We start from the raw sequence: 13,357 nt of genomic DNA on the forward strand, positions 1-13,357 counted from the left end.
ATGGCTACCCAGCCTTGGCTTGAAAATCTCCAGCAAGGGAGAGTCTGCCACCCTCCAGGCAGAGGCAGCTAGTGCCCATTGCACCTGTGCCAAAACTGCACATAGTCAAAACACATCGAGTGCCATGGGGGTATGTGGCCAAAGTCTCCCCCCCCCCGAGGCCTGTCCCCTTTTAATTATTTTATTTTATTTTGCCAAGCGCATGAAGCTGGATGGGCACAAGGTAAATGTGAGTATGTTGTGGTCTTACTGTATAAGAAATAGAAGAAGTAATAAAAATTGGATTTAAAATGTAGCATCTAGCACAGCACATTACAATTGTGCAACAAGCAGAAAAATCCTTAAATGGTCTACCAAGACCACCAGCCATTTTCACTGAGAGCCGCTGGTCTATCTCCTCCTTAAAGGAAAACGCCCAGAACGGAAGGCAGTTCTCCAGACCAGAGCAGAAGAGAGAGGAACCAAAACTTGGAAACCATTAATGCAGCCTAAAATTGCCCTTTTGGGGGAGCTGCTCCACACACAAGACGGCTGACTGTTATGCAGTTCCTTTGCACATTCAGATCAGCGGTGTAAATGTAAAGGTTTTGCCACTCATTTAATGCTTTGATTCAATTGAGTTAATTTTATCATGGAGATGAGACAAGCTGGAAGGTTCCCAGTTGGATCTAGAAATGTTTGAGCACATTGCTTTATGGAGCTAAATACCAGATTTTTGTCTTTTTTGCAGGTTATTACCGTTGCAGCTTTATGGAATGGATTAATAATGTGTCAGTCATACATGTTGCTGGGACTAATATAACAGTCTCTCCAATCAAAATTGTGCCCTCAGAGGATGTTGTGATTGTATGCAATGGTGACACTAAAGAACTGAGTTGCTGCACAGACAGAGATATGCAGTTCTTCACTTATTACTGGAAAACAAATGGAGCAATAAATATTTCAGGTATGAAGTGCAAGAATCTCTCTTGACTCCTAAGTGTGCATAAAACTTTTTCTTTGCCCAACTCCACACATGCATCTCTCTCACAGCATTTGCAAAGCACAAGGAGATCTGTCAAGAGTCAGGCTCTTTCTCCTGCGCTGTCATTGCCGGCTCCATAGAGTGGTGAATCACAGCAGTGGTGGACTTTGGGCTTTAAAATTCCAGCAGCCCCCCCACCCTGGCCACTCACCTTCCATTGCTTGTCATTGTTGCTCCCAGTGCAGGCGAACTGGTCCTGTTCCCCTAAATCTGCCTCAGATTGCAGGCAGAGACACAGCAGCCTCTGGAGTCAGCAAGGAGGGCCAAGGCGATGCTGCTGCCATTCCCTGCTGGTCTCCCTTTGCCTCCTTCACAAGGAGAGGCCTTTTTTTTCCTTGTGAGGTGGGTGGGGGGAGAGAAAACTGCAAGGGGGAGGGGGATTTGTTTTTGTTCTTATTTTTCCTATGTATTTTGTGTTTTCTATAATGTATTTTTATGTTGTGCTCTGCCCTGAGATCTAAAGATGAAGGGAAGCTACAAATTTAATAAATAATAATGATAATAATGGGACGCAGGTGGTGCTGTGGGTAAAACCTCAGTGCCTAGGACTTGCCGATCGCATGGTAGGCGGTTTGAATCCCCGCGGCGGGGTGAGCTCCCGTTGTTCGGTCCCAGCGCCTGCCAACCTAGCAGTTCGAAAGCACCCCCAGGTGCAAGTAGATAAATAGGTACCGCTTTATAGCGGGAAAGTAAACGGCGTTTTCGTGTGCTGCGCTGGTGCTGGCTCGCCAGAGGAGCTTCGTCACGCTGGCCACGTGACCCGGAAGTGTCTGCGGACACGCTGGCCTCCGGCCTCTTAAGTGAGATGGGCGCACAACCCCAGAGTCGGACACGACTGGCCCGTATGGGCAGGGGTACCTTACCTTTTTACCTTTAATGATAATAACACTTTGGTTTTGTAAGCATTCCTTGTGAGTCCTTGCAAAACACTTTGAGGGTTTTTGTTTGTTTGCTAGTGTATGCAAGAAATGACCACAAAGCGAACAGCTTTTGATGGGAACTGGGGGTGTTCATTCATTCCTAGTCACAAATTCCTGCTGCCTCTCCTTGTCTTCCAGTGGCTCAGTCAGTAGAGCAGGAGACTCTTAATCTCTGGGTTGTGGGTTTGAGGCCCACGTTGGGCAAAAGATTCCTGCAAAGCAGGGGGTTGTTCCCTTCCAGCTCTACAGTTCTGTGATTCTAAGTGTGGTATCTTTGGCCTAGAGCAGCTTTGGATATGGCCGGGAGCAATTGTCTGGCATGTCCCTGAAAACATCCTTCTGGAATTAAACAGGCCGCTTTGGATAAGTTTGTAGGACATGTTAGACCCAAAGTCTCTACTGGGAGTAGGAGCTGATAACATACTGGCCAACTTCTAAATGGGGGTGACATCGTACTCTGACCACCCAGCGACACTGACACTGAAGCAACTCATCAGCTTTGCTTTGCGTCAAGGTGTTGACCAGTTTTCAGCCTCAATTGCAGGTAGTGCTTTGACCTGCTTCTAACTCATTTCCCTTCCGTACAGGGACCACCACTGCCACTCACAACTGTACCACGTACCTCCTTCAGGCTAATGAATCTCAATGCCCAGCAGACAAGTCTGGAACCAAAACGGATTACACATGTGAGCTGAACACTACCAACGGTGCCCGCAAACACAAAGTTATCAGTGTTACATATTATCGAGGGGGTAAGCATCTCTTTGGGAAGGACTTTTCTCCTTTGATTTCTTGGTTTGTGTGCTATTCTGATGTTTATGTTTCTGCTATTTTACCGTAAGCCATGTTGAGACAATGTGCAAAGTGGGAGACAAACTCCCTAAATAAACAAAATAATGAACTCACAATCAAATCCCCAATGTTTATGTTTCACCAGCAAAGGTGAGCATATCTTCTAGCTCAAGTGGCAAGGTTTCTGAGGGACAACATTTCTCTCTAAGCTGCAACAGTGATGTGAGCAACTTTGACAGCGTCACCTGGCAAATCCAAAGTGGAAGCTCTACTAAGCAGGTTGACAGCGTGTGGCACACCACCAGGCGGTGCAGAAAGGGGGCAGTGTCTGAGCTGACTGTCGGCAGTGCTAATCTGGACTGGGCTGGTGAGTGAATTGCATCCCCACTGTCAGAACCAAAAACAAATAAAGCAATGAAAACCACCTTCACAATACAATTTCCACCATGTGTGTACCTGTATTGTGTTTAATAATAATAATAATAATAATAATAATAATAATAATAATAATTTATACCCTGCCCATCTGGCTGGGTTTCCCCAACCACTCTGGGTGGCTCCCAACAGAGGACTAAAAACAGAATAAAACTTCAGACATTAAACTTCCCTAAATGTGCTACTGTGGCTGCTGGTGCTAATTTAGACAGATCTTAGTTACTTGCTTGCTTGTGCTGTTGGCTAAAGAGCATCTGGTTTGATTGTTTTTAGGCAACTATACCTGCACCTTTTCCCAAAGATTTCTGAACAGCTCTGCACACATGCAAATCGACGTTTTTCCTTTGCCACTGAAAAAAGACATTATAAGAGATCCCATAAATGCATCCATCCCTTGTCCAGGGACTCAGGTTCTAAGGTGTTGTACAAGCAAGAGAGGAAATTACACTGTGAAGTTCTCTGTTCCACAAAGGCCTCACTTTGTTCATACAGGTAAGCAACCACTGGCTGGGTGGCAACCTGAATGGCAGTGGCGTGACAAAGGTGCGCTCTGGACAGAGGGGCCAGTGGACAACCAGAGGTTCTAGAGCTAGAATTATTTTAATGTTTTCTCTTCAGTCCAGACTTAACTTTTCAAGACAGTCAGTGAAGAGCTTAGAGACCAACTTGCTCAGAGGTTTAATGTGGGTTTTGGGTTAACATAGAGCGGCTTTTCATAGGGCAGAAAAACTTGTTGACCTACTGAATACCACTGGAAGGCAATGGGAAAACAGGAGGTGACAATAGCAGGCAACAGCTGCCTCCAGTTTTTTTGCATAGCAGCTTCTGAGCAGGAGTTTACCTGAGAAATGGAAACTTGGATTTTCAGCAGGAGCTCCCTTAAACCATCCTTCACTCAGCTCAGTGCTGATCCGTTTTGAGTTAGTGCCCTGCCTTGGGCACAGAAAGGACTAGTTAGAGCACATGCTATGTGTGCATGGGGGAGAAGGTAATTTTGTATTATTTTAAATGGATCACCTCAGCGTCACTTGTGCTCACACTGTCACCTTAGTTTTGCCCTGCACCATTCAAAAACGTAAATCAAACCAATGGCTCTATGTTTACAATATTTAGTGGCAGCTCCTCAGTCCCAGCTCCCAAAGTAGTTCACAGAGAAAAAACAGTTACTGACACAAAAGTCAGCTCTCACTAACTCTACTTGCTGTCTGAATTTACCTCATTCTATACAAAAGCTTTTCCTACAGAAAGAAGAGGAAAAGGCTGCTATCAACACACAGTAAATTTCACAGAAGCTCACTGCAATTCTAGAGAGCACATTGTGCATTGTGAGTTCAGGAACCAAATTGATGGGCATGTTCAAAGTTCACCAATGGTCCTAAAACTTTTACCAGGTAAGGAGAAAATGTGGGCAATGGCATATGATATCTTTAGAGTTGCCATAGCCCAGTTATATTTGCAAATTGTGCAAAATATTTATTAATGATGCAAATAAAGTATATTAATTTGGGCATTTTCTGTCTGTTAATTTTATTTATTTACTGTATTTCTATCCCACTCTTCAGACAAGTATTGTCTCTCGAAGTGTCTCACACCAATAAAAATGGGGAAAGGAAGAGAGACACTTTGCATTTGTAGACGGCTGGTGTTCTTTCTTGGTATTAATTTTGTATTTCAACTGAACAAAAAAAGAACCAATAAATAAAAAGTGCAGAGGAAGATATACTCTATTGCTACGTATATATGCAAATCTTCTTATTATCTGTGTGTGTGTTTATTTGCAGCTTACTATATTTTGTATCAATGTGATCCAAATGTCCTTATACTTGTCCATACATTACACTTGTCTACACTGTATGGCGTCCTGATGTTTCAAGAGATAAAACAACGTCTCTTCTCCTTTCTTCCACAGCAAAGAAGGTAGCATGCAATTCTTCAGAGATTGGCACCGGAGAGGATGGAGCTGAGCTCACAAGGCCTTGCAGGAATGAGGCAAACCACCCTGTCAGAGGAAGTATCACCTATAAGTGCAAACATAATTTGTGGGAAATTGTGGGAAGTAGCTGCCTAGCTGTCCCAGTGAACAACCTTCTCAGCTCTGCAGAGGTAAAAGCATCCCTTTGTCTGGAGCACAGGTCGCCTCCAGACTATTCAGAGAAATAGATTTTTAAAACTAAACATTATACACTGCAACAACTCAAATTAGCAGCCTTGTGCAAAAAGAGTTGAGCACATATGTAAACAGAACATTGCTGGGATATATCAGCAGGTTTAAGAGCTTTTAAAATGGTGACAGAGAGGTCACCATTCATTTGGAGGGAACACATAGGAGTATAATAATAATAATAATAATAATAATAATAATAATAATAATATTTATTCCCTGCCCATCTGGCTGGGTTTCCCCAGCCACTCTAGGCAGCTCCCAACAGATTATTATTATTATTATTATTATTATTAACGTGATAAAACATCAAACATTAAAAACTTCCCTAAACAGGGCTGCCTTCAGATGTCTTCTAAAAGTCCAATGGTTGTTTATTTCTTTGACATATGATGGGAAGGTGTTCCACAGGGTGGGAGCCACTACCGAGAAGGCCCTCTGCCTGGTTCCCTGTACCTTCGCTTCTCACAGTGAGGGAACCGCCAGAAGACCCTCGGCGCTGGACCTCAGTGTCCAGGTACAACAATGGGGGTGGAGACGCTCCTTCAGGTATACAGGATTGAGGCTGTTTAGGGCTTTAAAGGTCAGCACCAACAGAATTGTGCTTGGAAATGTATGGGAGCCAATGTAGGTCTTTCAAGACTGGTGTTATATGGTGGCCGCTCCCAGTCACCAATCTAGCCGCCGCATTCTGGATTAATTGTAGTTTCTGGGTCACCTTCAAAGGTAGCCCCACATAGAGCGCATTGCAGTAGTCCAAGCGGGAGATAACCAGAGCATGCACCACTCTAGCCAGACAGTCTGCCACTCTTGTCGCCTCTGCCAACTGGCCCTGCTGCCATGCCCCCCACTGCCCCCCTCCACGCTGCCTCTGCCACCTGCGGGGGAAGTGCCTTGGGGGCTTCTGCTGCCCGAGATGCCTCGGCTGGGCTGCCCTGTACCTCTGGCAGGATGACAGGTTTGTTTGTTTGTTTGTTTATATTATTAATATAATAATAAGCACCTATCCTTTCCCACATCTCCAATGACTGTTCAGTGGGGGGGGGGGGGAGCCAGAATCATGGGGGAGGGGATCTTTATTCCTTCGCTGCCATCACAGTCCCTGAGCTTCTGTGAGAACAGGGCGAAGGGCAGCCTCCAGCTCTGTCCGGGGCTCAGGGAGGAGAGTTTCTTCTGGGGCTGCTGCTCATGCATTGGAATGTGGGCTTTGTTTTGCTGTCACAGCAGCCACACAACCTTGTCTGCATCAAAGTCCCAACCTGCTTTTTTTTTTGCATTGACCTGGGTTTTCCCTTTCAGCAGAAAATCTAGCAAGTTAAAAAGACCCCAGTGTCAATGACCAGTTTGTGGTATCTGAACAACCCACTTGCAATATTAACCCCCCTTCGGGAAGCCCCCAGAATGGCAATGGAGCCAACACATTAGGCAGCTGCATTAGCACTAAACTGCACATCTGATGTGATCTCCAGCTATGGATGTTATGGAAATGAATTTGGCACTGGGGCTGTATCTACTCTGACCGGTTTTAACGTTATTAGAATGATATTAGATCTATTGTTCTAAAATGTCCCAGGGCATACTTAAAAATGGTTTACTTTCGTCAAAACACTTGCTCTGCAGCGCCCTCTGGTGTCACATTTTAATAACAAATTAAGAGTGGTAAAAGCAACAAGTCATTTGTCCCTTTGCGTTATCACAACTCTTCCTTAACCTTTCCTAACATTACAAACACAAGTGTAGATGTGCCCCAAGTTGCATACTGCTGAGTAGTGTTTCCACCTCTCTGTAGCAAGGCTCCCAGGGCATCCAAAGCTTTTTGAACAGAAATCCACTTTCCTCCCCCAGCTCCGTCCTATTTCATTGAACAAAGAAACACCAAAGAGAATCCTGGCCTGTTCAGTGTGTCTCTATCACTTAGCTGCTGAAGCCGTGGGAGCCAAACCAGGAAAAGTTGGTTGTGCCACAAGTGACGGTCACCTGGGAAATCAGGAAATTGCACTTTTGTGAAGCAAGATTCCCTTCTAGAATTAATTTCACAACATTCTGTGCCTCTTCCAGCTGACTGAAGAGAATCTGTGGGCTTTCTATTTAATAACAAGCCTTAAGTGCAATTTACTCTGTGTTTAACACATTTAACTTTAATTCTAGTCTTTGGTGTCTAGTCCTGAGCAAAAGAAGAATTTGCCTGAATTCCTCAGCCACCTGAACCGTACCATCAAGCAACAGCAGCAAAGTATGAAAGCTGTTGCAAACCTGAAAGCTGTTGTGGAAATTTTGAATATGGTTTCAGTCGTGCCGGTAGCTGCTGAGCCGGAAACAATGGAAGTAAGTTACAGAAGACTTTGCAGAAGTTGAGAACTCCTTTCTTTTCATCTGCACTAGTTGGATATGCTTCGCCTGGAAAAGAGGAGACTGAGAGCCATCTTCAAATATTAAAGGGCTGTCACATGGAAGATGACGCAAGCTTGTTTTCTCCTTCAGCTAGTTTTGTTATTCAAATTTGAATTCATCCCAGAATTTCTCACCTTGCCCATCTTGCAAATTAAATGTTTGCATGAAAGTCATCTTAGTGGGCTGTGGCTGAACTGGCTATCTTTTGTCTGCTGACTCCCATTCAGGAGTTGAATAGACAGCTAGATGTATGCAAGGTTTGAGGGTGTTTCTCAGAGTGCCTTTAGGACATGTTTTGAGATGAGGCTGGTATCAGGTTTGTACCAAGGTCAAGGAAGGTTCGTGGTGGAGAATCTCATGTCATGTTTCAGTTATGTCAAGCTTTTATTTCAATGCTATTAGATAAACCATAGGAATAAGTTTAGATTCACACACCTATTCACAAGAGCATGACAGAGTAGATCAGGAAAGAAGAAAATGAGAAAGCATCAGGATCAATGTGGAAATATCAAGAGTTTGTTCCAATAATTCTTACAGAAGTTAAATCAAGAACTATACTTTCCCTAAATAATAATGAGCAAACTGAGGCAAAGTTTCAGTTTCTATCAGGAAACAAATACGTGTGCAGGACCTCAGACTGTTCTACAGCACAGCCTCATGGCTTGCTGTGGATGTTATAGGTTGATTGACTGTTGGATATGACAGCATCACAATATGATAAAATCAGTATCTGTATCTAATAATGTATTTGAAATATGAGAGGAGCTTGAGCTTTCAACCATTTGACCTTTCAAATGGCTAGTGAAACTATCTATGGCCTTTAAAACGAGAGGGTGTGTGGCTGGGTTATTGTTTTGCTTGTTCTTATGTTATGTATTTTGGGATTTATATATTATAAACTACCCTGTGAACTTTGAATGGTGATATATAAATTCAATTAATAATAATAATAATAATAATAATAATAATAATAATAATAATAATTTGAAAAGTTGGTAGGTGGATTAGTGTTAAATGAAAAGGGATGGGAATTTCTAATGCACACTGATAATTTTGTTACTGGACTTTAGTAATATCTCTTTATTCTCTTATTATTGCAGAATTTTTTATCCACAGTAGACACGGTTATCAGCAGTCCAACAAAAACTTGGAAGGATTTTGTGAATGGAACTTCTCAATTACTGGCTTCAGTGGAGCAATTTTCTGACTCCCTTCAACCTATTAACAATTCTATTCCTTCCATCAGCTATGACAACCTCCAGCTCAAAGGTGTGGTCATTGACAAAAGCAAGGTTTCAGACTATGACGAGAGCTTTACATTCTCCAAGCCCTCAAACCTCAGTGGTAGTGTGCTAATTAACAAAGCAAAAATTAAAACTGGAGACCCCATCTCCACCATCATCAGTGTGGCTTACTCATCTTTGGGGCCTATTATTCCACAGTATAAGAAGATGGATGAATTCATAGTAAATGGTTTGGTGATGACAACACTAACCAACAGCAGACTATGTGAAGATTTCAGGATCATTATGACATTTACGAAGGATAACAAGACCCTGAAAAATCCTCGATGTGTATTTTGGAATTTCAGCTTCTCAGAAGATGGTGGAGGTTGGGACGTTACTGGCTGTGAAACCACAGAGAATGGGGACAATGTCACTTGCTCCTGTAATCACTTGACTTCATTCTCCATTTTGATGTCTCCCGGTCACGATCCATGGGACACGTTGGATTACATGTCTTACATTGGTGTGAGCATTTCTATATTGAGCCTGGTGGCCTGCATTGGCATAGAATTTGTCGTGTGGAAATCAGTGACCAAAGCAAGAATATCCTACATGCGCCATGTTTGCATACTGAACATAGTGATTTCTCTCCTGATTGCAGACGTCTGGTTCATTGTGGTAGCAGCAATGCATGACACAAACACGAAAATGGACCAGGCCTGGCTCTGCATAGCAGCAGCATTCTTTGTTCAGTTTTTCTACCTCTGTGTCTTCTTTTGGATGCTAACCTTGGGCCTCATGGTGTTCTACCACATAGTCTTTATCGTACATAATGCAAGCAAGACCATCATGAAAGCTCTTAGCTTCTGCTTGGGATACTTTTGCCCACTAGCTATATCTGCTATCACCGTAAGCAGCACCCACCCACATTACACAAGAAAAAAGGTCTGTTTACTCAACTGGGATGAGAGTAGAGCTCTCTTGGCCTTAGTCATTCCTGCCATGATCATTGTCGCTGTCAATGTGATTGTTACCATTGTGGTCATAGCAAAAATGCAAAGACGTTCCATCGGCGAAAAATCAATAAATAAAGAAAAGAGCTCATTGTATCGCATCACCAAGTGTATCGGTGTTCTGACATCACTCTTAGGCCTCACCTGGTTATTTGGTCTTGCTACAGTTATCCCTGGAAGCCCTAGAGCATTCCACTACTTATTTACTCTTTTCAATGCTTTTCAGGTAAGTAGATAAAAGATACTAGCTGTTTGCAATGCTTAACTGATAAAAAAATATTGTCAACATTTCTTGGGACTCCTCAGTACCACTGTACACACGAGGAGGTGATTCATATAGTTACTTTTCATGCGGTAAGAGTCTAGCGATGTCACTGAATTTGGACTTCTGTGCTAAGCCTGGCCCCGTTCTCCTCTTGCCCATCCTAGAGAGGAGATGGCTAAAATCTGGTGGAATACTGTGATAGTGAGCCGTTAACTGAACCTGGCCCTATCTTTGTTGCTCTATGTCTTAGACTGCTACCCCACTTACCTTGCCCCCACCATTCAGGAGTTTGAATAGACTTTCCTAGCAATGTAAGTGCAGATTCACACACTCCTGTTGACACAACCCAGGAGGACTGAAGGGGCTGCAGTCTCCTTTCCTAGAGCCTGTGCCATCACATGACCTATGACCCAGGCCTGTTTCTCCTGGACATATTCCTATTTACTATAAGTATATATTTCCTGACCTGAGAAATGCTGAGATCAAAGCACTGTAGTGCCAGCCCTGATCCTAAATTAACACCTGTGACTGTGAGTTCAAAGTCACCTCTAGATTGAATCCAGAATTGCATGCGGAGCAAAAGTTTGTGAAAGATTCCTTGTTCCATTATATATGTGTTTGTTTGTTTAATATACTGCCCTATACCTGGGGAGGTCTCATTCCAGGATCAAATCAGAAACTGGAACTGACCCTGGAAAAATAGGGGTACTTGGAGGGTCTGTTATACTACAATTCTGATCCCACTTAACAGGGACTAAGTCTCATTGAACTCAGTAGGAAACACATAGGATTGCAGTGTGAGGTCTCCTTCCCCAGTATGTTGGTTGTTGACCTTTTGAAGCTTGTTATCAGGATTAGTTTGTAATCCCCAGAATGTTATCCAAAACTTCTCACTTATTTTTCTCCTAGGCTCCATGTTTTCCCCCATACACTTTGGCAATCAGTGTTCAGAAATGCTGTTCTTTCTTTGGAATTACATTAGAGAGATCCTTTGGCCTTTAGATTCAGGCATCTAGGGTGCCGTTTTACAAATGTGTATAATATTAATATGAAAATATTTTGCAGGGATTATTCATTCTGCTCCTTGGAATCCTCTCAGATAGAACGGTAGGAAATGAATTTTAAAATATTAGAGCTTTATTTTATTATATTGAATTGCAGAGATTATTTGATATTGGCTTTCCTCTGTTTCAAATGTGCAGGTATGGGAAGCTCTGTGGAAAAAGTGTTCCCTCTCCAGCTGGAGTTCACAACACACAAAGGTAGTATTATTTCCAGGAATAAACAGTGGGTTGGAGTCAAAGGTGCTCTTCTAAATGCAGAAAATATCCACTGCCAATGGAAGCACTGTTTTAAATCTCGCACTCTGCCTAATTTTTAATAGACTCTCTCTGATTTTAATCCCTCAACAGTGAATGAGAAAACCTTTATTTTATCAACCTTTATAAAGAGTATGTGTTTGAAACTGTTCGCAATAAGGAAAAGGGAGGGAATGAGGGAATGGAAGAAACATCTCACCATCCTCACCATCCTCACCAAAGAGGGTTTTGTAATGGACTGTCTTTCTTATGTTGAAGGCATAATGGTTTACAGCAGGGGCTGCCAACCTCTTTGAATCAGTGGCGACATCGGGATGGCTGCTGTGCAGGCATGGCACATGACACACGATTAGAGAGAGTACTGTCATGGAGAAACTTTTCTCGCAATTGTATTTCCATACTAAAAAAGCCTTGATCTGTTGAATTTCTGCCTGTCATGCAGCTGCTAAAAGCATAAGAACCCAATTCCCCCGCCCCATGCTAACCGTAAACCAAAGGCTAGGTTACTATTCAGCATCCCTGAGTAAACTTGCATGCCATTGCACTGTGAATTCTTAATTTAGCTCCTGCATAGCAGGACCTAACAGACGCAGAAGACATCAAGAAGAGGTGGCAAGAATATTCAGAGGAATTATACCAGAAAGAAATGGATGTCCCGTATACCCCAGGTAGTGTGGTTGCTGACCTTGAGCCAGACATACTGGAGAGTGAAGTCAAATGGGCCTTAGAAAGCACTGCAAATAACAAGGCCAGTGGAAGTGATGATATTCCAGCTGAACTATTTAAATTTTTAAAAGATGATGCTGTTAAGGTGCTACACTCAATATGCCAGCAGGTTGGAAATACTCAGCAGTGGCCAGAGGATTGGAGAAGATCAGTCTACATCCCAATCCCAAAGAAGGGCAGTGCCAAAGAATGCTCCAACTACCGCACAATTTCACTCATTTCACACACTAGCAAAGTTATACTTAAAATTCTACAAGGTAGGCTCAAGCAGTATGTGGACCGAGAACTCCCAGAAGTGCAAGCTGGATTTCGAAGGGGCAGAGGAACCAGAGACCAAATTGCAAACGTGCTGGATTATGGAGAAAGCTAGAGAGTTCCAGAAAGACATATACCAATGAGACGGAAACATGGAAGGAGCCTAAAGAAGCCAGGGTGGCTATCTAAAGAACTTTTAACTGAGTTAAGATTAAAAAAGGATGTGTACAAAAAAATGGAAAAGGGGGGAAACCACCAAAGGGGAATTCAAATAATAGCCAGCACGTGTAGACACAAAGTCAGAAAAGCTAAAGCACAGAATGAACTCAGGCTTGCTAGAGAGGTTAAAAGCAACAAAAATGGCTTTTATGGGTATGTTCGTAGCAAAAGGAAGAACAAAGAAACAGTGGGGCCACTCAGAGGAGAAGATGGTGAAATGCAAACAGGGGACACAGAAAGGGCTGAACTCCTCAATGCCTTCTTTGCCTCAGTCTTCTCCGATAAGAAAACAATGCCCGACCTGAAGAATTTGGAGCAAATGATTCAGCAGAGGAAACACAGCCCAGAATAACTAAGGAGATAGTACAAGAATACTTGGCTAGTCTAGATGTATTCAAGTCTCCAGGGCCAGATGAACTGCATCCAAGAGTATTAAAAGAACTGGCAGATGTGATCTCAGAACCACTTGCAGTCATCTTTGAGAATTCCTGGAGAACAGGCGAAGTCCCGGCAGACTGGAGGAGGGCAAATGTTGTCCCTATTTTCAAAAAGGGGAAAAGAGAGGACCCAAATAATTACCGCCTAGTCAGTCTGACATCAATATCAGGGAA

The 13,357-nt window shown here is 43.0% G+C and overlaps 1 protein-coding gene across 22 annotated transcripts in view; it reads left to right on the plus strand.

Annotated features, from left to right (window-relative positions):
* ADGRF5 (adhesion G protein-coupled receptor F5) overlaps positions 1-13,357 on the plus strand; it is a 53,260-nt gene that overhangs the window by 33,461 nt on the left and 6,442 nt on the right. For 8 of the 22 annotated variants that reach the window (XM_083729953.1, XM_083729954.1, XM_083729952.1 and 5 more), the window contains 10 exons: positions 731-946; positions 2,532-2,696; positions 2,882-3,103; positions 3,445-3,663; positions 4,404-4,562; positions 5,081-5,274; positions 7,481-7,657; positions 8,824-10,188; positions 11,293-11,334; positions 11,430-11,489. In XM_083729953.1, the coding sequence (XP_083586079.1) occupies positions 731-946; positions 2,532-2,696; positions 2,882-3,103; positions 3,445-3,663; positions 4,404-4,562; positions 5,081-5,274; positions 7,481-7,657; positions 8,824-10,188; positions 11,293-11,334; positions 11,430-11,489 (2,819 nt within the window). The remainder of the gene's footprint in view (positions 1-730; positions 947-2,531; positions 2,697-2,881; positions 3,104-3,444; positions 3,664-4,403; positions 4,563-5,080; positions 5,275-7,480; positions 7,658-8,823; positions 10,189-11,292; positions 11,335-11,429; positions 11,490-13,357) is intronic. The other 14 variants (XM_083729934.1, XM_083729949.1, XM_083729936.1 and 11 more) reach the window with 3 other exon arrangements.

Source organism: Podarcis gaigeae, assembly GCF_964106915.1.
Source record: "Podarcis gaigeae genome assembly, chromosome: 3".
NCBI classification, from domain to species: domain Eukaryota; kingdom Metazoa; phylum Chordata; class Lepidosauria; order Squamata; family Lacertidae; genus Podarcis; species Podarcis gaigeae.